This window comes from Spermophilus citellus, assembly GCF_964194105.1.
Source record: "Spermophilus citellus genome assembly, chromosome: 2".
Classification (NCBI taxonomy): Eukaryota; Metazoa; Chordata; class Mammalia; order Rodentia; family Sciuridae; genus Spermophilus; species Spermophilus citellus.
The window spans coordinates 195529490-195555975 of record NC_138183.1 but is presented as its reverse complement, the minus strand read 5'-3'; the positions used below and the strand labels follow the sequence as shown (position 1 = coordinate 195555975).

At 41.8% G+C, this 26486-nt stretch overlaps 2 protein-coding genes across 8 annotated transcripts in view; both read right to left on the bottom strand.

Moving 5' to 3' along the window:
- Positions 1-26486, bottom strand: part of NUMA1 (nuclear mitotic apparatus protein 1) — a 78825-nt gene that overhangs the window by 25574 nt on the left and 26765 nt on the right. For 3 of the 7 annotated variants that reach the window (XM_081282313.1, XM_081282314.1, XM_081282312.1), the window contains exons 2-3: positions 8278-8351; positions 1053-1138 (exon numbers count right to left, since the gene is read on the bottom strand). In XM_081282313.1, coding sequence (XP_081138439.1) covers positions 1053-1138; positions 8278-8319 — 128 coding nt within the window. In that variant the 5' untranslated portion in view covers positions 8320-8351. Of the gene's footprint in view, positions 1-1052; positions 1139-2550; positions 2586-8277; positions 8352-13550; positions 13703-14357; positions 14628-26486 lie in introns of those variants that run through there. The other 4 variants (XM_081282310.1, XM_081282315.1, XM_081282311.1 and 1 more) reach the window with 3 other exon arrangements.
- LOC308642944 (proteasome subunit alpha type-6-like) lies at positions 3096-8255 on the bottom strand. Its single transcript, XM_081282374.1, has one exon. It carries the CDS (start codon positions 4079-4081, stop codon positions 3530-3532), a length of 552 nt encoding a protein of 183 aa, XP_081138500.1. The 5' UTR covers positions 4082-8255; the 3' UTR covers positions 3096-3529.

Here is a 26486-nt window from a genome sequence, read left to right as displayed (position 1 = left end):
TTACTTAATCATCTATTCAAACACTGCTTAAAACCTAACCAAGGTACTGTCCTACTAGGTGGGGAGATGAATGAGACAGTCCCTGCCTTTGATAAGCTCAGTTCTACCTTCTTTTCCCTGTCAATGAGCTGCTTCCTATGAACTGCTTCAGAGAGATGTGACTGCCTGACATCAGTTCCTAATTGCCCTGTGCAGCCCACAAACACCCTCAACATTTCAGTCTATCCTTAGCCTGGGGCTCATATTCTGCTGAGCTTAAACAAACAAACAAAGAAATGGGGGAGTCCCCTCCATCACAATCTCCCAATTCCTTATTTTATGGGTGGCTTCTAGTTTTCCCTATGGGTCAAAGAATTGAGGAAAGGTTAGCTTTGCCCTCTGTAATTCTTGAGAGTTAAGGACAAAGTATATGAGCTTTATAAAACGGGTTTACAGCTTGACTGTGTGGTCCCTGAGAGGTATAACATGAAGAGAAGGCCCCACATCCTTGATTTCCACAGATAACTGATGTTGAAAGGAAACACAGATATAAAACAGAAAGGCTGAACCAGAATCCTAGCTATAAGGCAAAACTAAGCCTCTCCAATGCTAATCTACCTCCCAAACCAGTTAATGGAGCAGATAAAACCCCCAGAAATGTTAGAATGGTTTAGGAAGGGGCGTATCCATATTACACTAACTCCCTGAAGTAACAGCTTCCGCTTTCCTATTCCTGGCCCTGGAAATTGCAAAAAGGGATTGTGAGAGAACATAATGAGTCAAGAAAAGAAGATTACATAAGACTCCTTTTGAGACACAAGAATGGGCAGCTCTCAGGTGGGCTCTTAAAGGCCCTTCTGTGCAAAAATGGGAGTCTTTGGATGAAACAAGACTAACCCTCTCCCACTGAGAGGCCCAGTGGCTGGAAGAGAAGGTCAAGTTATGCCGGCCTCTGGGCCCACCCAGTACCATCCCTGCTTTCTGGTCACAGCATGTCAATTAAACGAATGGAGACTCCACCTGGGCAATCAGTTTCCCCAGATTCACTAGAGAAGGAGGCAGTGCATACTCACATGTTGTTAATGATCTTGATGAAGACGCTGCAGTCCTGGAGCTGAGGCACGGCCTCCACGGGGTCGGCCACATGCAGACTATTCACCTGTGAGCCAAAGGAAAGAGCCTTTAGAATGAGACCATTAGAAATGCCAGAACCATATTTGCTCCTTTTCCAAATGCTGGTCCTCCCTGCTTACTGAGAGTGCCTACTGTGGTAGCCTATAGGAATGAAGGCACAGATAACTTCAGGCTTTTTTTTTTTTTAGTTGTAATTGGACACAATTCCTTTATTCCATTCACTTATTTTTATGGGGTGCTAAGGATCGAACCCAAGGCCCCGCACGTGCTAGGCAAGCTTTCTACCACTAAGACACGATCCCAGCCCTAACTTCAGGGTTTTTAATTTCAGCAAAGGAATGCTGTTGTGCCCATCCACCCAGTAAATGTATCCCAGTCACAACCCTACCACTAGAGGCCTTTCCTAGGCTTTAATAGAACCTGTGCTCTCATAGGATGTCCTGGCACCAGGGCATACCTAAATAACAGCATAAAATGGCTATGAAAAGATTCACAAGAAAGTGATACCACTACTGCCTCCAAAGAGAAAGACTTGATGGCAGAGAGCCTGAGGTAGGAAACAGAAAGGCTTTTTACAATATAGCCCCTTGTATCTCTTACATGTTTACATTGGAACTCTGTATCTATTGACTGTTTGTATTACAAGTTTCTCTCTTGAATTTTTATGAAAGCTCTTTGTAGCTCTTGAAATTTGTAACATTTGTTCAAAACTTAAATGTTTTATACTCCTCCAAGGATATAAGATCTTATTAATGCATTTTAAAATTTCTTTCCAGACATAAAACTTTGCATAAGAGGAACAGGGAGAAACAATTGTGAAAACAAGATAATAAAAAAAAAAAAAAAAATTGGGGGCTGGGGATGTGGCTCAAGCGGTAGCGCGCTCGCCTGGCATGCGTGCGGCCCGGGTTCGATCCTCAGCACCACATACAAACAAAGATGTTGTGTCTGCCGAAAACTAGAAAATAAATATTAAAAAAAAAAAAATTCTAACTCTCTCTTTTAAAAAAAAAATAAATAAATAAATAAAAATAAAAAATAAATTTAAGGGGGGAAGAAAAAAATTAAGACAAACCTTCTCAATTCTGCTTCAACTGCCTGTTCCCATTTATGGCTTCAGACATCCAAATAAATCACTTTACCACTAGAAATTTCACGGGAGATCCTGTAGAAGTCAACTTCTACAGGAAAACCTATGCATGAATTCCATAGGTACTCAAGTTCAGAAGGAGCCTGGGTTGAAGTTTATTTTTTCATTACCATAGGAGGGTTGGCTAATTAAGTGAATTAATTGCATATGCAGCACAAAGGGCTGGGGAAGACAGCCAGTGCACACAAGCCTAAGAAACACGGTTATTTTCAGCAAATGGTTATGTGCAAACAACTAGAATCTGTCCAGATAGGGCTGGGGATGTGGCTCAGCGGTAGAGCACTCACCTAGCACATGCGAGGCCTTGGGTTTTATCCTCAGCACCACATACAAAGAAATAAACAAAATAAAGGTATTGTTTTTAAAACTAAAAAATAAATATTAAAAAAAAAAAAAACATGTCCGTGCAAAAGCTAGGTGTGATGGCTCATGTCTGTCTGTAATCCTAGCTACTTTAGAGTCCGAGGCAAAAGGACCACAAGTTCAAGGCCAGTCTGGCCAACTTATTTTATTTTGAGATCCTATCTCAAAATAAAAAGGGCTGGGGATGTGCTCAGCGTCAACGCACCTAACTAGCTTATTGAGGCCCTGGGTTTCATCCCTAGTACTACAAAAACAAAATCAAACAACAACAACAAACTGACTTTTGTTTTTTTTTTTTAACTCTCCTTTCATTCATTCTTTTATAACTTCATTTTATTTATGTATTTATTTTTACATGGTGCTGAGGATCCAATCCAGGGCCTTTCATGTGCGAGGTGAGTGCTCTATTGCTGAGCCACAACCCCAGCCCCTTGTTTTGTTTTGTTTTTTTTTTTAAGTGTGGAATATAAAAACATGACCTCTCATTGAAGTCTTAAAAGACATTATATTTATACTATCATTTGAAAAAAGCTCCATCTAATTGTTCAGGACAGGTTAGTTTATGTTTTTTTTAGGAAGACTGAAAACTTCAGGTTAAGATCCCTTTTAACCAGGTGAAAATAAGCAGACTTAAGCACCCAAAACCCATCTTTTTTTTCTTTTATTTTTTAAAAATAGTTTTAGTTGTAGATGGATACAATACCTTTATTTGTTTCTTCATGTGGTGCTGAGGATCAAAGGATCAAACCCAGTACCACTGAGCTACAACCCCAGTCCCCCATCTCCTTTTTTCTTTTCCCCCAAAAGCACTGTTTTTATTTATTCAGAGTCCTAACCACTTCAGTCATAGGACTGGAAGAGGTTCCTTTTTAAATCCAGTCCCTCTGTAATGTTGGTTTGTTGTTACCAAACACACAGGCAAGTGGCATCATGAATTTGATAAACTAATGACAATGTCTGGTCTCTCTCTGCTAATGTCTGGTCTATCTCTGCTTCTGTAGGAATCCTACATTTAGGATTTTTAACTGTAACTACTCCAACTAGTATTTCTGAAGGTTTGAAATCAATTGATAGAACAGTATTCAGGCATGTAATTGCAGTTTCTACTATCTGTTCAAATGTCCAATCAAATTTCTTCACTTTTTTTTTTTTTCCGAGGAAACTGGTTGACGCAGTTTGTTTAACTCCTGCTGAAGTGGCTTTAAATCCACAGTAGTAACCTGCAGGATCACACTTGTAGACCTGAGGGACTTGTTCTTCACCTATAACAATTAAAATCATACAACAACCAAGTGGCTTCATTTCAGTATTCTGTGTGTAGACCTGAGAAATATCAGCAATTCTTTTACACAGCACGTCCACAGGAATCTCACAGCCATACTTGTATTTCCAGTTAGCTGCCTCATAGCGTGTCCTCTGTACCTGCAATATGCTGTCAGCTGTCATTCCAGTCATCACATAGCCAATGTTTTCATTTATCTTGAATAAGTGTGCTGGAATCCAATAATTTGTCAGGTACCTTCTTCTATGTGACAATTACTGCACAGTCTTTCCCTCTGACAGCTACTGATGTAAGACCATCCTGGTTTATAGCCTTAAAAGCATATTCTACTTGGTAAAGCCAGCCCTCAGGCGAAAACAAATGGTAATGTGGCAGTCAAAACCAGCGCTGGAACCACAGGATATGTTGGTGCTCTCACTACTCTTGGGGTCCCAAGGCCCCAGCACCAGGCGTACAAACCCCTCAGGAAGTTATAGTCCTCCATCTCCTTTTAATCCCTGCAATCTAAGTAAAACATTCAAGGCCTATGAATGTTTGTTCACTAACAACTAAAAATCCTACCAATTAGCTGATCTAAAGTCACTTAAGTAATCTAGACTCATTGCTTACACCAATTAAGTAACAATCCAGCAACAGTTTCTTTTATTAATATAAAAGTTTTTTTTTTTCTTCCTGTGAATTACTTTGCTCTCAAGAGAGAATCATTTAAAGGCAAGGAAATAGAGGAGCTCTCCCATTTCTAGTAAAGGTGTAAACAAATGGAACTCTCTGGACAAACCAAGACCTGCCTATAAGGTCTGCAGATTGCTTAAGATTGTCAAATCTCAAAACTGCCTGCATAGCTAGGTATGGTGGCACACATCTGTATTTCCAGTGACTGTGGAGACTGAGGTAGAAGGATCTCAAGTTTGTGGCCAGCCTCAGTCACTTAGCAAGACTCTGCTTCAAAAATAAAAAATAAAAAGGGCTGGGCATGTAACTCTGCAGTAAAGACCCCCTGGGTTCAATCCCCAGTACCAAAAAAAAAAAAAAAAAAAAAATCCCTGCAGTAGTTTATTCACTACTACTTGCCATTTACAGAGTAATTTCAAGCTACACTTTAAGTAAAATAAATTGTTACCAAAAATTTATAAGACAAAAAAAAAAAACCCTCCCATTCATACTATATTTTTAAAAATATTTTTAGTTGTAGTTGGACACAATAACTTTATTTTTATTTACTTATTTTTATGTGATACTGAGGATCAAACCCAGTGCCTCCCACATGCTAGGCGAGCACTCTACTGCTGAGCCACAACCCCAGCCCCTCATATGAGTATTGTAACACATGCATTTTTAGCATTTTCAGGACTCAGTGCAAAGGATGGAACCCAAGGCCTTCTGCATGCTATATCCCCAGCCCTTGATGAATTTTTTTCCCATTAGTAATTTTTTTTAAACCACAGCTATAATTATCATGTGTATGTGTACTTTTTTTTTTTTTGAGAGAGAGAGAGAATTTAATATTTATTTTTTAGTTTTCGGCGGACACAACATCTTTATTTGTATGTGTACATTTTTTAAAAATATTTTTTAGTTATCAATGGACCTTTATTTTATTTATTTATATGTGGTGCTGAGAATCAAACCCAGTGCCTCATTCATGCTAGCCAAGGGCTCTACCACTGAGCCACAACCCCAGCACCCCCCTCCCCCGTATGTAAATATTCTATGCCATTCTCCTCGCTCATGTAAGTCACATTGCACCCTGCCAGTTTCACAAAATTCATTTTAGTTGCATAACTTTTTGTTTAAATTGAAAATTCTATTTAATTACACTTTAATATTTTAATGAATATTCATTATGGCTTTTTATATATATACTAAGGGTTGAACCCAAGGGAACATTACTGCTAAGCTACATCCCTAGTTCCCCCCACCCCCTGCCTTTTTTAGGAGGGGGGGCAGCATCTTACTAAGTTGTTTAGGGTCTTGCCACATTGCTAAGGCTGGCCTTGAACTTGTGATCCTCCTGCCTTAGCCTCCTGTCACTAGGATTACAAGCATGTGCCACTGCATTATGGATTTTGAGGCAAGTTATCTGTTATTAAATAAGACTAGTCAGCTGGACACAGTGGTGCATTACTGTAATTCCAGTGGCTCAGGAGGCAGAGGCAGGAGGATCACGAGTTCAAAGCCAGCCTCAGCAACTCAGCTAGGAACTAAGCAACTCAGTGAGATCCTGTCTCTAATAAAATATAAAAAAGGGCTGGGGATATGGCTAAGTGGTTAAGCACCCCTGGGTTCAATCCCCATTACCAAGAAAAACACCTGTGATGGTAGTGTTCACAGTAAAAAGAAGCCTGGAATCTAAACAAATAAAAAGATAAATCAATCAAGATAAAACACAAGGACTGGAGTTATAGCTCAGTGGTAGAGTACTTGCCTAGCATGTGTGTGGCACTGGGTTAGATTTTTAGCACTGCACATATACTTAATTTTTAAAAAGATAATGTGGGCTGGGGATGTGGCTCAATCGGTAGTGCGCTCGCCTGGCATGCGTGTGGCCTGGGTTCAATCCTCGGCACCACATACAAAGATGTTGTGTCCACCAAAAAACTAAAAAATAAATATTAAAAAAAAATTCTCTTTCTCTCTTTAAAAAAAAAAAAAAAAGATAATGTGGCTAAAGGAACTCCCAACTTTCATAGTTAACCCTCTAAACAGAGATGTGGCTCATGGTCCCAATAACCCAGTCAGTTTTTTGTGGGAGGGGAAGAGAGTAGAAGGAAGTCAATGTTTCTGATACAGACAAAAACCAATTAAATGCAATATACCAATTTTAAACTACAACTGAACAATCATCCATTTCAAAAACTGAAGACTATGAATGTACATTCTATATACTAAAAATATTTCCTGATTAGAGTTTTGATGTAATTAAAGATAACTGTCTTATAAGTCATTTCTTTAAAATATTATCTAATTTAAAAAAAAAAAAAGTTACTGATGGGTTTGGAATGTAGTTCAGTGGTAGAGTATTTGCCTAGCAAGCCCGAGGCCCTGGGTCCAATCCCTAGCACCATATCCCATCCCCCAAATTTGTTGAACCCCAGTACTGAACAAAAAGGAAAAGTGCCAACTAGCATGCTCCACAATATCTTAAATATCAAAACCATTATTCACTGAGATACTATGCTAAATGATTTTGTGTATGTGTACTAAAATTTTTTTTTACACACATTATGTCATTATCCTCATAATAATCTCATGAGGTATTATTAACCCCATCCCATACTTTAAAAATGAAATGCTAAAAGGCTACCTTGCCCTCAGTCACACAGGGATCAAAGCCAGATTGATTCCAAGGCTCATGCTCACAATTACCACACTCGATAGCCTCTTCTGTTTGTAGCTTTAAAAGCTCAATACTTGGTAGTATTTTCTCATTTGCCATTGTCTCGGGAGGAAAATGTATGAAAGACATAGCAGAAGAATTTTGGTGAAGTGATCAATAAGGCAGCAGAAGGAAAATGGAAGTCGACAGAAACATAGCAAAAAGAAGGAGAACCTTGTCGGAAGATTAAAGGCCTTTGAAGATCAAAGTTTCTGCCAACATTGATCACTAAAGCTCACAGTCAACTCTTCAGTTAAAAAAAGTGTACAGACAGCCGGGCACAGTGACGAACTCCTGTAATCCCAGCAACTGTGGGAAGCTGAGGCAGGAAGACCACAAGTTCAAGGCCAGCCTCAGAAATTTAGTGAGGCCCTAAGCAACTGAGCGAGATCCTGTCTCAAAACAAACAAACAAAAAGGGCTGGGGATGGGGCTCAGTGCTCAGGTGCCCCGGGCTCGTTAGATAGATAGATAGATAGATAGATAAACAGATGAAGATGATTTCTATGCTGTCCTGTGGCCACCCTTTTTATGACCAAAGAGAATATATGCTTTAGAGAAGCCTTTGCTAAGTCAAAAAAGTAGAGGCATGAATCACTGTCAGCGGCAACATCTTTAGAAATAATAAGTTTAAAAACCAAGGTGAAGGCAGGGAATGTAACTCGGTGGCAGAGTGCTTGCCTCACATGCACGAGGCCCCAGGTTCTATCCCCAGCACTGTCAAAAAAAAAAAAAAAATAGGGCTGGGGATATAGCTGGTTGATAGAGTACTTGCCTTGCATGCACAAGGCCCTGGGTTCCATCCCCAGCACCACAAAAAATAAAAATAATAAATAAAATAAAAAATTTTAAATCTAAGGGGAAAGGCAAAGGAAAGTTGTATTTACTTCATATTGAACTGAGATTTTACACAGACCTGGCTCCTAGAAGACTCCTCTTCTGCCGGTAGGTAGCTTCCCAGAGAAATACAACAGACAAAAGAAAAACTACTCACCCAAGAGAGGAGTGCAGCTGCCCGGGTGGCATGGAGCGTCATCTTGGTGATACCAGACAGTCACCCCAACACACCTGGAACCCGAGAGAGAGAGAGAAAGAGAGAGAGAGAGAGAGAGAGAGGCAATCATATCAGATATCCATGATCAAGGAGTAGAGGAGAAACGGTTCCATTTGCCAGCTCTGAAAACTTAAATAAATCACTCTTCACTCAACACTTAATCCACCAGGGCACCAAGGGAATTCTGAGAGCTCAGAGCATATTATAAAACTTATCACTATATTATAAATTATTATAAAGCTTATAAAGTCAGGGATGACAGTAAAAAATTCTGTTCACAAGAATTTCTCATGTAATCTTTTCAGTTTGTGGAAAACAGAACATTCAAAGTTGGTCTTCAGCTTCATTCTTTGGAACATAGTACCCTTAATCATAGAACAAACGTGTTTTTAGACAGATCTGGGTCTGAATACTTTTCTATGTGACCATGGTCATGTGACTCTGGACAATTAACATAATCTCTTTTAGTCTAAGTTTCTTCATTTGCAAAATGGAATCCATACACCTCTCTGGCTTATTGTGGTGCTTAAAGATAAAGCAAATAGCATAGTACCTGACACATGGTAGGTAATCAATAAATTATTTCCGTTCTTAATCACTTTCTGCAGTTCTACCCAACAATAACCAAGTCCATGGGAAAACCATTCGAATTTCTGGATTTTCATATCTTCCACTTCACATCAAAGACAGATATGGTTCAAATGGGGAGACTGGACATATCCAAACCAAGGTCTCCTGATGAGTCCAAGACTAATTCTGGAGATCACAAGGGACATTAAATGAAAGATTAGGCATTTGTCCTGGTATTCTAACCCCCAATTTCCTTTGCAACGGGGAATCTGCCATGTGCCTGCCAATCTACCCATGGGACCACAGATTTGATGAGTAAATATTTCCTAACACCTCTTAGCAGTCCCTATAATTCCCACAAATCTCCACAGGCACAGTCAGCCCCACCCACCTCCTGCCACAAGTGCCCTGTATGTCACTACTCCAGAAGGAAGAACAAGAGTTAGAGCCACATGATCTAGAAACTTCCCCCCAGTGTTGACATCTTCAAGGTGCAAATTCTGTAGAAGTATATTAGCTGACCCCCTTCTGTATGTAAGGTTTTGAGGACAAAGAAAGATACCATTCTTGCCCATAAGATGCTCATTGTCAGGTACGGGAAAGAGATACATAAATCCAATTATTTGCTTCTCCTTTTCTCTTGGTACTTCCTATTCAAGTGTACTCTGCTTATCAACCAAAAGGTATCTTCTTAGTCCCTACATATGTTCAACCTGTGTTGAAAGCTAGATGGGCTAGGAGGCAATGGTCTTTGACTTTGAGGAACTTACAGCAAGGTGAGGAGTAAAATTAAATACACCTGAATCACTAATAAAAGAAAATAGTTAAATGTTAATATAACTAAATGCTAATTATAATTAAATGTTTCCTGGGGCTGGGGCTGTAGCTCAGTGGTAGAGCACTTGTCTTGCATGGGTGAGGCCCAGGGTTCAATCCCCAGCACCATACATACATACATACATAAATAAAGATTTTGTGTCCATCTACAACTAAAAAAAAATTTAAATGTTTCCTGACCCTGCAAAACCTAACATGATTCTGTCACACCAGGGAAATGAGCCAATTTACCTGTACTTTGTAGGAGCAAGTGAAATGGTTAAGGGAGTTCTCAGGAGGGTGGAGAAGCTAAAGGATCCATATGTTCCTCTGTCTTGGATAATTTTCACCAAGCATGACCTATCTGTGGACACTGGCTGCCGCACCTCTGGGGCAGGGCAAGAGTTGAGGCAGATGATCTCAACTATTACACTGAAATTAGGCTGGCCAGCCTAAAGCTAGAAGGACCATTTGTGGCCAGTAGACTGAAGGCAGCAGTAGCCAAATGCTCAACTGGAACTTCTTTTTAAAAAAATGTCTCTGAGCGATTCAATAACAAAGGAAACATGGCCCAGATCCCCTCCCCCTCATCCCCACCACTGCCTCTAGACCTACAGTCTTTCAGTAAGGCCCAATGTTTCAGTCAGAATTGTTTTTGTTTTTGTTGTTGTTTTGGTACTGGGGATTAAATCCAGGTGTGCTCTATCACTGAATTACATACCCCAGACCTTTTTATTTTGAGAAAGGGTCTCACTAAGTTGCCCAGGCTGGCCTCAAACTTGCGATCAGTCTCTCAGGTAACTGGGATTACAGGTATGTGCCCCTGAGCCCAGCTTCAATCAGAATTTTTATTTACAACCAGCGGTAGATATTATCCCCACTGAGACATTCTACAGCTATGCTGCTAGAAATGACCTGAGATTTAATCAACTTCTTTTCTTCATCTCAAAGGCAAAACCTACAACCTTCTGTTTATGTCCTCTTGTGCAAATCCAAGTGTCTTTTCCCATGGTCCCCAGGCAGAGAAATAGGAGGAATCCAAACACTAGGAAATACTAAAGGATCTTGCCATTAAAGTCCACACCGGGGCACTTCCTCAGAGACAGGACTCCAGACTGAGTGACTTAAGCACAGCACAGCCATTCGCTGGTATCAATGGCTTCTCTGGGTCATCAGTGATTGAAGCCAGTGGCACAGCCAGTGCTAGCACTGGGACTACTGCTTTAAGCAGACTTTGGCTTGGAACCCAAGGGCTTCCAGCCAAAGCACCATCCTCTCCACCCTCCCCCTGAAATTCGAGGCAGGCCCCACCCAGAAGATTGGGTGATGGTGATGGAAAAACAGATCCCTAAGATTGTGGCCTGAAACCATTTCACAGAAGGATCTGCTGAGATCCTCCCCAACTCCATCAGCCCCCCTACCCCTCACCCAATCAGCAAACAAACGAAAAATCCCAGAATGTAGGCTGAGCCCTGAGTGCCCTCAGAATCCAAGATAGAGGCTTCCCAGAGCTGGTATGGCTCCTCTTTTCCCTAGTCCAAGAAGAACTGAGACACAGAAGCAGCTGCCTTGCAAATGTAAGGCCCTGCATCCTTTTTACGTTTCCCCAAGATGCAACTCCCCCACATCAGGACCAATTCCCACATTTACAGGAACCTTCTATATTTCCAGAGAAGCTATCTCAGGATATGAAAAGTGACACTCAAGAAATGCACACCACCTGGCATGCACCCTCTCTGGATCTTAAAGAGTTAACAGCCTAGCCATGATTTCCTACCAGGGCTGAAGCTAATGCAAACCACCTGTCCAGATGCAAGAACCAGCACCAGAGGGTCAGGTTGCTGAGCTCTGGGGTCTGTTCTGAAAAAAACTGCAGTTTTAGGAAAGACAAGTAATAGGCCAGAAGATCTGAGTTGCAGCAGTACTGCTCTCCTGACCCCTCCCCCAGCCGGGGTGTCAGCTCCCCTGGAGACTGCCTCTTAGCCACTTACAGCCAGCCTGAACACCACCTTACCTAAAGATAACACAAAGTGACCTTTGGTCTACAGAGCTGCTAAACTGTACTTATCTCTCAGCTCATGGGCCCCTGTCTCCACTGAACTCCTTTCCTTAATGCTAACTCTCACTATCAGAATTTCAGGGCCACACATACTACCACCTCACAGGACCCTTCCCTGAATCCCATCCCCCTCTCCAATGGATGGTTCCAAAACCCCACAGACTCACAGCTAAGAAAATGGCTGCCCCATCTGTGTGCCCAAGCATATCCAGAGAGCCTGACTGCCTGTAGCCATAAGAATCCATATTGTACACCCCTTTCTGAAAGACATACTCCCCTTCTCCCCACCCTGCCATTTGAGAAACAACTGCATCCAAAGAGTGAACATGATCTTAGAGTTCCTTCTCACCCAACTCTGGTTTCTTCAAAAGTGCTTACTGATATCACCCTCTTCCCCCAAGCAACTACCTGGACCTCTCACCTGGCAGGTGACTCCAAACAGGCCCAGCAAAGAACAAGCTATCTTGCCATAGACTAATTTGTCATTTAAAAAGTCGGGGGTGGGGGGCTGGGGATGTGGCTCAATCGGTAGCACGCTCGCCTGGCATTCATGCAGCCCGGGTTCGATCCTCAGCACCACATACAAGCAAGGATGTTGTGTCTGCCGAAAACTGAAAAATAAATATTAAAAAATTCTCTCTTTCTCTCTCTTTAAAAAAATAAAAATAAAAATAAAAAGTCAGGGGGTGGAGGCCAGGCATCCATATTACATACCTCTAGACCCAGGTTGAGGCAGAAGTATCATTTGAGCCTAGGAGTTTGAGACCAGGCTAGGCAACATAGTAAGACCCATTCTCAAAAAACAAAAAGCAGAATAAGAAATATCTTGCTGGTTCATCCCCTCACTTAAACAAGGTAAAAGGCCACAGGATCAGTGCTCCATGAGAAGCCATGGAAGGAGAAAATGATCTTTTTTTCATCCCCTGGGGAATCCTGAGTAGACTTTCTGGTCTAAGTCCAAAGAGTTTCTCTGAACTCCTGAGGTCAGAGGCAAAACGATTTGTTGGATGTATTCCCTGAACCCTCTAAAGGGTTTGGACTCAGACCTCCCCATCTTCACAGAGATTACCCTCTCTTTGTAGCCTAGAGTTTGGCCCAGAGACCTGAGGCACTGGAGAGAAACAAGGGAGAGATGCTGGGGAAACCAAGATTCCCTGGTTTCTTCAAAAGTGCTTACTGATATCACCCCTTTCCCCCATGTTCAGTAGGTTCCAGAGTCATCAGATGTGAGCAAAAGGTTGTGATCATGAACTAGATAGACCTTGGGCCGCAGCCAGAAAATGCACGCAGTGCCTGCGCACGCGCATACACCAGGGCCCACTCCAGTAGTTCATCAGCACCTGCCCCCACTACTACACACACCCTGGTCCCTACCAGCTGACAAAATGAACCTGGTTTCACTACCCACCACCTTGAACACAAGGCCTCACAAAGCAACAGAGAAGCACTCTCCTAGGCTGTCTTTATAGCTCAAGTACAGGCGCACACGCTTTCCTCCTCTGAACAAAAACACAGTGACATCTACGCAAGAGGGAAAGAAAGCAACCCTCTGCTCTGAAAGGCGCCAACTCCCGGATGTTGGCAAGCTCTGCTCCCAGAGCCTGTTTCTGAGTGTTTACTTGCTCTCCCTCTTCTCTCCCTCCCCTTTAAGGATGGCGCAGGAAAGGGAGGTGAGGGGGGAGAATCCACCCCACCCCCTCGTCCATGTTTGAACAAAAACCCAGAGAAAGAGTGAGGGAGAAAAAGTCTCAGTGCAGGGGGGCCTTACCAGACTCCTAAAGCCAAACGTATCTACAGGTTTTAATCCGCCATTAGCATTTAAAATCTTGAAATGAGAGGAGGAAGGGGGGGCCAGTGGAAAGTAACCCCACACACAAAAGAAAAGTTGTTGGTTTTCTTCTCAGTCAGCCTGGCAGGAGCGATCTTCCTGGCTGACAGCCAGAAGTGCGTCACAGCCAGGAGTCTGCTTTCTTTAAAGGCACAGCAAGCTTCCGTGGTCTGGGAGCAACAGCCAAGCAGGGACCTCTTGGGGGGGGGGGGGGGGGCACTGGAAAGGATGGCGGGGAAGAGGGAGGCTGGAGGCTTGCTCCCCAAACAAGAGGGCGGGATGTAGGGGAATAGGGCATGAGCAAGCGGCCAGGCAAAATCACTGAAGTGCGACAGCAGCAAGAATGAGCCAAACTGTGGCATAAACACACAAAACACATCCACAGCGGCCTGCCTGACAAACCTGGGATCACCCGGACACTCCCCCTTCTCTCTTTTTCCACCCAGGGCTTAAGGCAGAGGGATGGCTTCTCCATCTATTTGGCTAGCCACAGCAGGGCAGGGCAGGCCAGACCACCTGCACCTTCTGTCAACCCCTGCCCAAGGCTCTGAAGAGCAGGCAAAACGCAGGCCCTTTCACAGGGCAGCTTCCTGGCAGACCAGGGCAGGCGTGTCTGGGAGCACACACATGCCACCCCGCCAGCTCGGCTTGCACACAAAGCGCCTGCCTCCTTCCGTGGGCTCCGCCTGCCCTGAGACATGGCCACCCCCCAAGCCCATTCCCCACGGGAATCTCTCCAGCCCGTACCTTCTGCGTAGCAAGGCCAGGATGCCGCACTGTGCCCGCTCCTCCCCCTCGGCCACCCAAACAAGAAGCCCAGGCAGGTTCTGGCCCTGGAGTACAGGCCTGCGCTGTCCTGTCCCGGTGGCTGCGGTGGCTGCTTGCTATTGTCGACTGTGGAATGGCCGCCAAAATCCCAGCTGTGCTGCCAGAACCTAATCCCCTGTTCCGCTGAGCATTTGTGGGGAGGGGCTGAGGGGCCAAGGCACGGGACTGAGTACGGCAGGCACTGGCTGGAGCCCTTAACAGACAGAGGCACTGGGGCCTAAAGGCTCTGCCTCTCCTCCATGGCCGAAAGAAAAAAGATGTCCGACTCTTAGAAGACAAAACCACAGCGTTTCCACCCACTGAGCAGCGACCTTCACAAGCTGAAGGAGAAGCCCATTTAACATTTACTGGGCACCTACTATGTGAAAAGCACTACTATAGGATATTGCAGGGAGTATCCAAAGATGAATTAAACCCAGCTTCTGCACTGAGGTGGGTTATAATTCCACAAGAGATGAGAAATGAACTAAAAAAATTATATTTCAAGACAGGATGTGTGAACACCTACAAAAAAACATAAAGAAAAATTATAAGTATTTGAGAGCAGGGAAGGATTAAGAAAATGAAGTGGTAATTTAACCTAGATCTTGAAGCCCAAAGATAGAATTTCCCCCGAAGGGGGAAAGGGAGAGAGGAATGGGAAGAGGAGAAAGCACAGAGGTGTGGAAGCAGTGGGAAGACAGGCTTTAAGGGTGAGTTGAGGTCAGAGTTGGAAAATTTTCAACTTAAAACCGAAGAATCAAATAAGGGTTTAAAGTTTATTGGATGTTTGCTTTTACCACAGAGCTGTGAGAATGGTACTCCAGGTTTATTCTGGTATATAAAAAGTGAGACTAGCAGCAAGGAGTGCCCAACAGAGAGGAGATAGGTTAACAGGGTACAGAGGCTAAGATAGAATGGAAAGAAGGGGAATGGGAGGCATTGAGGAGACAGGTAAAGGACTGATAGGAAGCAGAGGAAGACACTGTACAAAGGAGGAAAGAGTAAGGGCTGACATGCATAATCAAACTCAGGAGATGACGAGGGTTAAGAATAAAAGAGGGGCTGGGGATGTGGCTTAAGCCGTAGCGCGCTCGCCTGGTATGCGTGCGGCCCGGGTTCGATCCTCAGCACCACATATAAAACAAAGATGTTGTGTCCGCCGAAAACTAACAAAATAAAATATATTAAAAAAAAAAAAAGAAAAGAGGCATGGCATTGTTTAAAAAAAAGAAAAGAAAAGAGGCATGGCATTGTTTAAAAAAAAAAAAAGAATAAAAGAGAAAACAGGGCATGACACCGTAGCTAACATTAAGTGCCTACTATGTGCCCCAGACTGTTCTACTGACCTACTATTCTTAAATAGTCCCTCAGTGAAGCACGCACTATTGCCACCCACTGTTAGAGATGAGGAAACTGAGCCAAAGAAATTAAATAATTTGCCATAGATCACACAGTGAATAAAAAGTCAAATACTCTACCACTAGATGTTAACCACGCAACTCTGGCTGTACTCCTACTATAAAATATGGATGAAGATACCTCTGTAATAAGGTGATGAGGATTAATTCAGTAACATCTTAAGGTGCTTGACCCATTTGCTATCACAGCACAAATAAGGCATGCAGTGGGTACTTCCAAGTTTAACTTATCCCCTATTTAATATTTTGGTCCCTTGTTACCAAGGTGTCCCAGCAGAAGCTGGAGAGGGTGCTCATCCTGAGGAAGGAGACTGGATCCTCAGAATGTCTGCCTTCTTCCCACCAGTCTGCCTTTTAGGTTTCACTTTAGGGGTTAGATCAAATCCCAGCTCCTCCAATACTGAACTGTTAACAGAAGCTAACTTGTGAGAGAAGTTATATTATTGGGGACTTTCTGTGCTGTTTTATGTTTGAATTTATGGATTTTTTGTTTTGCAGTACTGGGGATCAAATTGAGGGCCCTGTGTATACTAGGCAAGCATTCTGCCACTGAGCTATATCCCAAGCCCTTTTTAAATTTTACCCCCAAAGAAAGGAGTAAGTTGCCCTCATTAAGTTGACTAGACTGGCCCCAAACTTGCAATCCTCTTGCCTCAGGCTTTCCAGTAGCTGGGATTACTGGTGTGTACCACCATGGCTGGCTGAATTAATAGCCATGTATTATTACACTGGTGGTCAGAAAAATTATCTACATTCTGCATTCAGCACTTGTACTGCTTTATTGTGTATCTGCATGAAAATCTTGTCTTCAAGAGCATCACCGAGTTCCACCTTTTTTTCTATGGTCCACTATAATACCTAAAGGTCCTTAAATCTGTTTCACTGAACAACATCTGAATGGCAGATTTCCCAATCCAACCTTCTGGCCACCAGAGAATGATTATAGTTAAGTGGTTGGGATGAGGTGGGGGTCAGCTATAGAGGCTTCCCATCACCTCCTTTCCCTTAGGCCCTGCCTGATCCCACAGTATCATCTAGAGTCATAGTTAGCAATCACCATCACTAGTGAGGAAAATTCTTACTCAAAACAACAACACAGGACTGGGGTTGTGGCTCAGTTGGCAGAGCACTTGCCTGGCACTGGGTTCGATCCTTGGCACCACATAAAAATAAAATAAAAGCATTGTGTTCATCTACTAGGAAAAGTATTAAAAAAAAAAAAAAAGAATATCACAAAAGCAAAAGCAAAGCAACACAAAAATTTTTATAGAAAAGAAAAATGACAAGCTTAATTTAGAGACTGGCACAATCAACACTCCAGGAAGTGTATGGGGGTAAAAACAGAAGGCAGGCCTGCTAAAATTGCCCTAGCCACATCTGGCATTGTGTTGAGCCCTAAAACTTCCCAGACAAGATAGAAATGATATTGTATTTAAAAATAAGAAGTCTCAGGGCTAGGGATGGGGCTGAGTGGTAGAGCACTTGCCTGGCACGTGTGAGGCACTGGGTTCGATTCTCAGCACCACATAAAAATAAATAAACGAAATAGAGGTATTGTGTCTAAAAAAGAAAAACAAAAACTACAACTAAAAAAATTATATTTAAAATAAATAAATAAATAAGTCTCCCCATCCCTGTCCTATTCTCTAAACTCAGAGCCAACAGCTTCCAGCTGGGCAGTTTCAGAGGTGCTGAACTCTACTCTGGAATCTCTGTACCAAGTGGCCAAGCCTCTGCAGGCCAGCCAGAGATACTTGCCGGTTTCCCCAGCCTTCTTCTATTTCCCCTCCTGTGGCAGGGCAGAATTGCCCCAGCCTCTCAAGCCAGATAGGCGGCAGGCAGGCCACATGGCTCTTGCCTGATTCTACAGGTCTCCACAGACCTCTGCTCACTGTACCCCCAAAACGAAAAGGAGTAATGAAACCATTTTTTAAAAAGAAATAAAAGCCGGGCAAAGTGGGGCATGCCTGTACTCCCAGCGGCTTGGGAGGCTGAAGCAGGAGAATCACATGTGCAAAGCCAGCCTCAGCAAAAAAAAAAAGAAAAAGAAAAGAAAACAAGAAGCAACTCAGTGAGACCCTATCTCTAAATAAAAATACAAAATAGGGTTGGAAATGTGGCTCAGTGATTAAATGCCTCTGAGTTCAATCCCCAGTACCAAGAAAAGAAAAGAAGAAAAGAAAAAGGTTAAAAAATAATTTTAAAAATTTGGGGGAAGACTGTTCAGGTAGAAGTTGGAGGGGATGGTGTTCAGTTAGAAGCCTGGTAATATTCCATCTCCTGAGCCATATGATGAGTAGTGTTCATTTGCTTATTTGTTTAAAATGTCAATATTACAGTTTTTCATGTATATTACCATTTTCTACATTTTTAAAAAGACAGAGAAATAGCAATTTTCCTGAGACTGCCCAGAACCTAGGATGATTCTAGCATGAATAACTAACCTGGTATTCAAGGCCCTCCATGAACTAGACCAATTTTACCTTTTAAGTCAGGTATTCCCTTACCCAAACCCCTCTACCCTGTTTGGCAGGTCTATGAAGTTATAGATTGTCCTGAGGATCAGACAAGACTGTGTAGAGAACTAACTCTAGGGACAGACCCAACTGGGCTCAAATTGTGGCTCTAACACTGGACTAGTTATGTGACCTTAGGCAAGTTATTTAATCTAATTCTCAGTTTCCTTTGTGTGAAATAGGGATAATCATAGTATTGTCTTCACTGGGTTACTGTGAAGATTAAAAATAAATAAATAAAATATGGGATGTGTTCAGCACAGTGCCTAATGATAGTAAATGCTCATTAAAAGTTAACTATTAATTACAACAGTAACAGCAACAACAATAATGACAGTCTGTAGGTATTTATTATGCTAGGACATCAAGTGGCAGAGAAAAGACTAGAACCATTGTATAAAGCTGTTTTAAAAGATGAAGAAATCTGAGACTCAGGAATTAAGTGACTTATTTACATGCATTAGTCACTTTAGTAGTGAGCTGTCTATGACATCCCTACATTATTCTGTACTGCTCTTAAGCAGAAAATCACTGAATGCCTGGATAAAAGCCAGCACATTCTCCACAGCTCAAAAAAGCCTTGTACTTCTTCCTCAGAAAATTATCTTAATAAAAAACAGCTCGGGCTGGGGGTATAGCTCAGTTGGTAGAGTGCTTGTATTGTATTCAGAAGGCCCTGGGTTCAATCCCCAGCATTAAAAAAAAAAAAAAAAAAAAACCCAAACAAACAAAAAAACCCAAAGCCAACTCTAATTTCTTTCTTTCTTTCTTTCTTTTTTTTTTTTAAGGTGAGGAGGACTTGGGCACCTGCCTAGCAAGTAAGAGGCCCTGGGTTCCATCTCCAGTACTCAATCAATCAATCAATAATAAAAGGTAGACTGGGAAGTGAGTTTGGTATTATAACTAAGATGCTACAAGAATGAACAGCTCTAATTTCAAGTCATCACTAAAAACATTTTTTCTGAGGATGCCAAGAGTTTTACAAACATTAAAGGACCAAGACTCCTCTGAAGCAGCAAGCACCAAAGAAAAGTCTTCTAATATGAGGGCTGGTGGAGATATCTCAAGCATGAGAGGCAGGAAGGAAACTCCACTGTTGGCTAGAGGGAGGGTAGGACTTTAAGAAGCCTAACCTCCAACTTATTTACCATAGCCTCCTTCTCCCTCTCCAGAGGGTAGAAGCTGGTTAATGAGTTAATGTTGGTAAGCCTGAGGCTTCCTGGGGACAAAAGCAGAGGGCAAATCAAAACCCAGAGAGGATTCATTAGAACATCCAAGAGGCCCACTCATTTCTCCCTCAAGAAGACCTTTCTACAAAACACCTAAGCACCTGTTTCATTGTAAAATGACTCTGTCCCCACAGGCAATATATCTGGCACAGTATTTGCTCACAAACACAGAAATGATGACAAAAAGGCAAAAGAAACAAAAACAGAAAAGTTTCAATGTAAAGATGTGTAACTCCAATGAGTATGGCGGTACACACCTGTAATACCAGGGACTTAGCCTGAGGCAGGAAGGTCTCAAGGCCAGCCTCAACAACTCAGTGAGATCCTGTCTCAAAAAAAGTGAGTGGGCCATTGCAGTGGTGCATGCCTGTAATCCCAGAGGCTCAGGAGGTTAAGGCAGGAGGATCATGAGTTCAAAGCCAGCCTCAGCAAAAATGAGGTGATAAGCAACTCAGTGAGACCCTGTGTCTAAATAAAACACAAAATAGGGCTGGCAATGTGGCTCAGTGGTCCAGTGCCCCTGAGTTCAAGCCCTGGTACCAAGGGGGAAAAAATTTAAAAGTAGGGTGGCAGGTATAATACTTGAGGATATAGCTTAGTGGGGTTTAATCCCCAGTACCAAAATAAAAGACTCATAACCCTAAAGACAGCCTACTAATGGTTGAAAACACTATGCTTGATTTTGAAAGCCCCTGGAAGGCAGGACGGGATGACACATGCCTATCTGTATCCCAGCAACCCCAGAAGCTGAGGCAGGCAGATCACAAGTTCAAAATCATCCCCAGCAACTTGGCAAGACCCTAAGCAACTTAGCCAAACATTGTCTCAAAATAAAAAATAAAAAGGGCTGGAAATGTTGTTCATTGGTTAAGTGCTCCTGGGTTCAACCCAAAGAAGGAAGGAAGGAAGGAAGGAAGGAAGGAAGGAAAGAAGGGAGGGAGGGAGGGTGGGAGGGGAAAAAAAGGGGGGGGGGGGAGAAAGCCCCTGGAAGTAAATTATAGACCAGTCACTTACCAGATGTAAGACACAAGGCAAGTCACTAGCCCTAGGTTGGATCTCAGTAAAGAAGGGGATTGGGTTAGAGTATAAGTACTTTTCTATCTCCAAAAATTCCCATGCTTTTTTCCTCAGGATACCACTAACAGCAGCAAATTTTAGAATAGAAATATTCTCCTCGGAATCTGGTCAAAATATCACTGGTTAGAATTTCCTTTCCAAATAAATGACAAATCTTCTAGGGGGAAAAAAAAAGATGCTAAGCAACTTGATAATTATTAGATAAAATAAATCCCATCTATCTGGCACCACCAAGAAGTACAAAATTCTACATAAGCAATATTTTTTAATAATTAAAATTTCTCTCTTTTAGGGTTAAATCCTTTTTGCTTCTCTCTAGAGATTTAAGTTCTACAAAACATATGTTACTCTTTCCTTAGGATTAATGAAATTTAATCAAGGATATTCAACTATAAACATGAAATAAACACTTCTACATACTGGGGACTCAAAGATGAATTACATAGTCTTTAAAATCAAGTTTATAATCCCATGGAGGAAGAAATACATCTATAACAATAATATGAGGCCAAAGAACACAAGCCTGGGGAATGCTCAAGGGAAGATGAGATAGCATTGGCAAGGTTAGTAGAGACCAATACCTAGTGACTAAAGAGCCAAGAGGACCGGGGGTGTGGCTCTGTGGTAGCCCCCTTGCCTAGCATGGGCAAAACCATGGGTTCCCTCCCCAGTACCAAATGAGAAAAGAGAGGGAGAGACATGCAGAGACAGAGAGAGACACAGAGAGTACATACGCAAGCAAGCAGTAAGAGGCTGTGAAGTATCTTGAGACAAGGGTATTCTATGTGTGCTTTTGAAAAGTGACTAACATCTAGTGCAGTGGTACACACCATAAACCCAGCTACTCAGGAAGATGAGTCACAAGGGTAGCAAGTTTATATCCAACTGGGAAACTTAGTGAGATGCTGTCTCAAAATTAAAAAATAAAAAGGCTCAGATGTAGCTCAGCTCAGTAGTTAAGCACCCCTATAGTCAATCCCTGGTACAAAAAAAAAAAAAAAAAAAAAAAAAGGGCTGGGGTTGTGGCTCAGCGGTAGAGCGCTCGCCTAGCATGTGCAAGGCCCTGGGTTAGTTAGTTCCTCAGCACCACGTAAGAAATAAATAAAGATATTGTGTCCAACTAAAAAATAAAAAATAAATAAAAATGAAAGAAAGAAAGAAAAGAAAAAAAAAAGTGACAGACATAACAAACAGGAAGTTCAGGGGCAGAAAGCAGGTGGCAGTTGTAGAAGTAGAGGTTAAAGTGCCCTGTCAAGGTAGGGGCATCAGGAACTAAACAGAAAGGGATAAAGGGCCAAAAGTTTTTTCTCCACTTGGAGCGGGTACTGGGGCTGTGGCTCAGTGGCAGAGCACTTGCCTAGCATGTGTGAGGCTCTGGGTTCAATCTTCAGCACCACATTAAAAATAAACAAATAAAATAAGGATACTGTGTTCATCAAAAAATCGAAAAAAAAAAAGGTGTGGGGAAATCTCAGAAAAAGGGAAACAACAGAGTAGAGGAAGGGGATCGAGAGAGGAAGGGGAAAGATATGGGGAAGTACTGAGGAACGAAATCTACGTAATTATGCTATGTCCACGTATGCATATAACACAATGAATTACACCTGTACACAATGACAATGCACTATTATTTCTATTATATTGGGGGGTACCAGGGATTGAACCTAGGGGTGCTTAACCACTGAGCCATATCCCCAGCCCTTTTTATATTTTATTTTGAGACGGGATCTCACTAAGTTGCTTGGGGCTTTGCTAAATTGCTGAGGCTGGCCTCAAACTAATGATCCCTCTGCCTTAGCCTCCAAAACTGCTGGGATTACAGCCATGTGCCACTGCTCTCTGCTTGCACTATAATTATTAGAATAATAATAATAATAATAGAAGGGACACCAGTAGAGTTGGGCAAGTGGATTGGGGGAGGAAGAGGGAAGGAAAAGAGAAGGTACTGGGGAAGAAGGATGATCAAATTATGTTCTGTGCATGTATAAATATGGCAAAAATGAATCCCATTATTATGTATAATTATGATATACCAATAAAAATAAATTTAAAAAAGAAATAATGAAAAGGGATATTTGAAAAGCTGAGTAGCACCAAAGCTTAGTTATGTCCGGGTTGGAAAAGGTGGGGAACTAAAGAGATGGCTGAGATTCTGCCTTTGGTGAAAAGACTTCAGTATGGGAAAAAAGAGAAGAAAGTTATTGGTTTAGAGGAGCTGTGAGGAACTAAGTAACTCAGGAAGGGCCAATGGATACAGTTTTACCCAGAATAATACCTAAGCTAAATACTAAAGAGTTAGATAAATTTTTTTATTAAAAAATTTATTAAAAAAATAAAAGAGCATTCTAGGTAAAGAAGAGTGTGTACAGAGACTGTATTAAATCTTGCAGCAGTGTGCAGTTTCATGATGAGGATAAGTAGCACCAAACACCAAAATGTGAGACACTTACATCATGTTAAGGAATACAAATTTTTTCCTGTGGTGATGAGACACAACCATGATTTCTAAAGGGAGAGTAAAGAGAAGCACCATGATCAAAACTATTTCAGGGTGGTAACTCTATGAAACACAGACTGGAAAGGTATAAAACAGGAAGACAATAAAGTATAAGAACTAAGAGCATGACATCTGGAGTTAAGTCTGTCTAATTCAAATTGTGGCTCAAGAGCTTATAAATTGTAGAACCATGGTCAAGTTATTTAACCTCTCTGTGCCCTCAGTTTTCTCATCTGTAAAATGGGAGTAACAGTATTATTCAGAAGGTTGTTTAATATGAGGAATTCACAAAATAGTATGTGTAAAGTGTTTAATACAAGTCTTGGTACAGGGATAAATGCTAGCTGCTATCAAAAGCTGCAAGTTCATGAACAGAAGGTTGTATCCACATATGGTCTAGTATTGATGATGTGATAATGCTCGGACTATGGAAACTTTTTTTTTTGTACAGGGGATTGAACCCAGGGACCCTCTACCACTAAACTACATCCTCTTTTTCTTTTGTCTTTTTTTTTTTTTTTTTGGAGACAGAGTCTTGCTAAATTGCTGAGGCTGGCCCCCAAACTTGGATGCCCTGCCTTAGCCTTCAAGTCCCTGGGATTACAGGTGCACACAACTGTGATGGCAATGGCAACTTGAAGCTTTCTTTTCCTACCTCTTCATCAAGTTAACTCCAAATTATCCTTTATAACTCAGTTCAAATATTTCATCTAAACAATCCCTAACACCCTAGAGTAGGTAAAGACCCTATTGTACATTCTTGTAGCACCATATTCCTTTCCTCCATATCAGTCACAGTTTCTAATAACACTTGTGTTTGATTAATTTCTCTTCCTCCACTACCCTAAGTTCCATGAAATCATACAATGTGTGCTCATCACTAAACTCTTACAACTCAGCATGATGTCAGGAACAGTTTAGTGCTTGGTAAGTATTTCTTAAATGAATAAAAGGTTTCAAACTATTTTAAAAGTGACTCCCCTTTAAATGACATCTTCATATGGAATCCCACAATACAGATAAAAGTAGGTTTTAGAAATAGAAAAAAAAAAAGTAGGTGGTTTGAAGGATATAAAGCCCTGTTCTCACGGCTTCCATATGGCTCTTGAATCAGTTCTACAATCCTATAAAGCTTTTGTAGAATACAGTGTAAAACAACTGTTTGTTTCAAGCAAGAAGAGATGTGTGTGAAGTAAACTGTGATAACTAAAAAGGAGTGATAGCTGGATGCAGTGGTATGCTTAGCTAATGGAGAAAAAAAAGGGGGGACATTGAAAAGTCAACTATCCTATATCATTAATGCTAAGGTATCTCAATTTCAGCGATAATAAAAACATGAAAAAAATAGCCAGTGGCAATTCCAAGCTTCACCAATTATGTAATTCTAGCCACTTGGGAGGCTGAGGCACAAGGACTTCAAAGTTTAAGGCCAGCCTGGGCAACTTAGCCAGACTCTGACTCAAAATTTAAAAAATAAATAAATAAAAAGGGGTGAGGGTATAGTTCATTGATAGAATGATTGCCTAGCATGCACGCGGCCCTGGACCATGGATGGGTTCAAGCCCTAGCACTGAAAAAAAAAAAAAAAAAAAAAAAAAACCTCAAAACTCAAGTCTGTCTCACTCATAAATCAAACCATTATGCTATACTGTCAGGCAGTTGTCTTAGACATGGAACATATACTGGGATATACAGTTAGAAATTATCAGTAATTAGTGAAAAATATGATTTCAGGGCTGGAGACACAGATTTAGGTCCCATTTGGAACAGCACAAATATAACCAGAAGAGAGTCTATGGTAGGATCACACTTGTTTATTAGGCCATTAAAGGCTGATATGTTCATCTGCGATTGAAATTTGCTAATCTTCTACCAAGGCTTCTGCCTCCCATAGCTCCAGGGGGTGCCAGCATTAAGAAAGGAAGTGGGAGACTTCAGGAAAATTTCCAGAACTCTAGGAATTCCTTTCTGATCCTTCCCCTTATTTCCATTTGGGAAGGTTTTGTTTGTTTGTTTGTTTGTTTAAGAGGAAGCCAGCAGCCACACCAATGTCAATAAAAATGAGACAGTACAGGAGGTTAAAAGACTAGATTTGGGGATCATTCTTCATTTTACCTTCTTACTTCAGGTCCACATCTCCTCCTGCTTGGGATTCTATGGTCCTCACCCAAACAACTAGCATTTGTGAATGGTTCCTTATAACTGACAAAGGGTATTACAGCTCTGTACAGTAGACATTATTATTTACACTTTGCTAAAGAGGAAAAAGTTTTAAAAAGTTAAGTCCCTTGCCTAAGGTCACATAACTAAAAAGCAACAGGGCTGTGATGCAACTCTTATCTTCTCTGGCTTCTAACCTGGAGCTCTTTCAAGTAGACTCATGAAAGAAAACTTGAGCCACCCACTTACAAACCATCATCCCTATGTACTGCATTTAAGAAGAAAACATGGTGACTAAAAAGGGGCTAGTGGTATACTGGTAATGTTCTGTTTCTTGAAGCAGGCACTAGTTACACAGGTGTATTCACTTTTAGGAAAGCCACTAAGCTATATACTCTGTGTACTTTTCTGTATTTATGATATACTTTAATTTCTTTAAAACACAAGGCAGGGGCTGGGGTTGTGGCTCAGAGGTAGAGTACTGGCCCAGCATGCATGAGGTTCGATCCTCAGCACCTCATGAAAATAAAATAAAGATATTGTGTCCACCTATAATTAATAAATAAATAAATGAATAAATAAACAAATAAATAAATAAATAAATAAGCTCCAGGCAGGCTGGGCATGGTGGTGAATGGCCGTAATCCCAGCAACTTGGGAGACTAAGGCAGGAGGATCTCAAATTCAAGGTCAACTTCAGCAACTTAGTAAGACCCTGTCTCAAAATTTAAAAAAACAAAAATAAAAATAGCCAGGTGCAGTGGTGCATGCCTGTAATCCCAGCAGCTCAGGAGGCTGAGGCAGGAGGATCGCAAGTTCAACACCAGCCTCAGCAATTTAGTGAGGCCCTGAGCAACTTAGTGAGACCCTGTGTCTAAATAAAATACAAAATAGGGCTGGGGATGTGGCTCAGTGGTTGAGTGCCCCTGAGTTCAATCTCTGGACCCGATAGATAGATAGAGAGCGAGCGAGCGTGCTGGGGATGTAGTTCAGTGGTAAAGCACCCCTGGGTCCAATCTTTAGTACCTCCAAAAAAAAAAAAAAAAACCCCAAACACCAATAGTGGGCATAGTGGCACATGCCTGTAATCACAGCTACCAGAAAGGCTGGAAGATTGCAAGTTCAAGGCCCAGTCTAGGTAACTTAAAGAGCCCCTCAAAACAAAATAT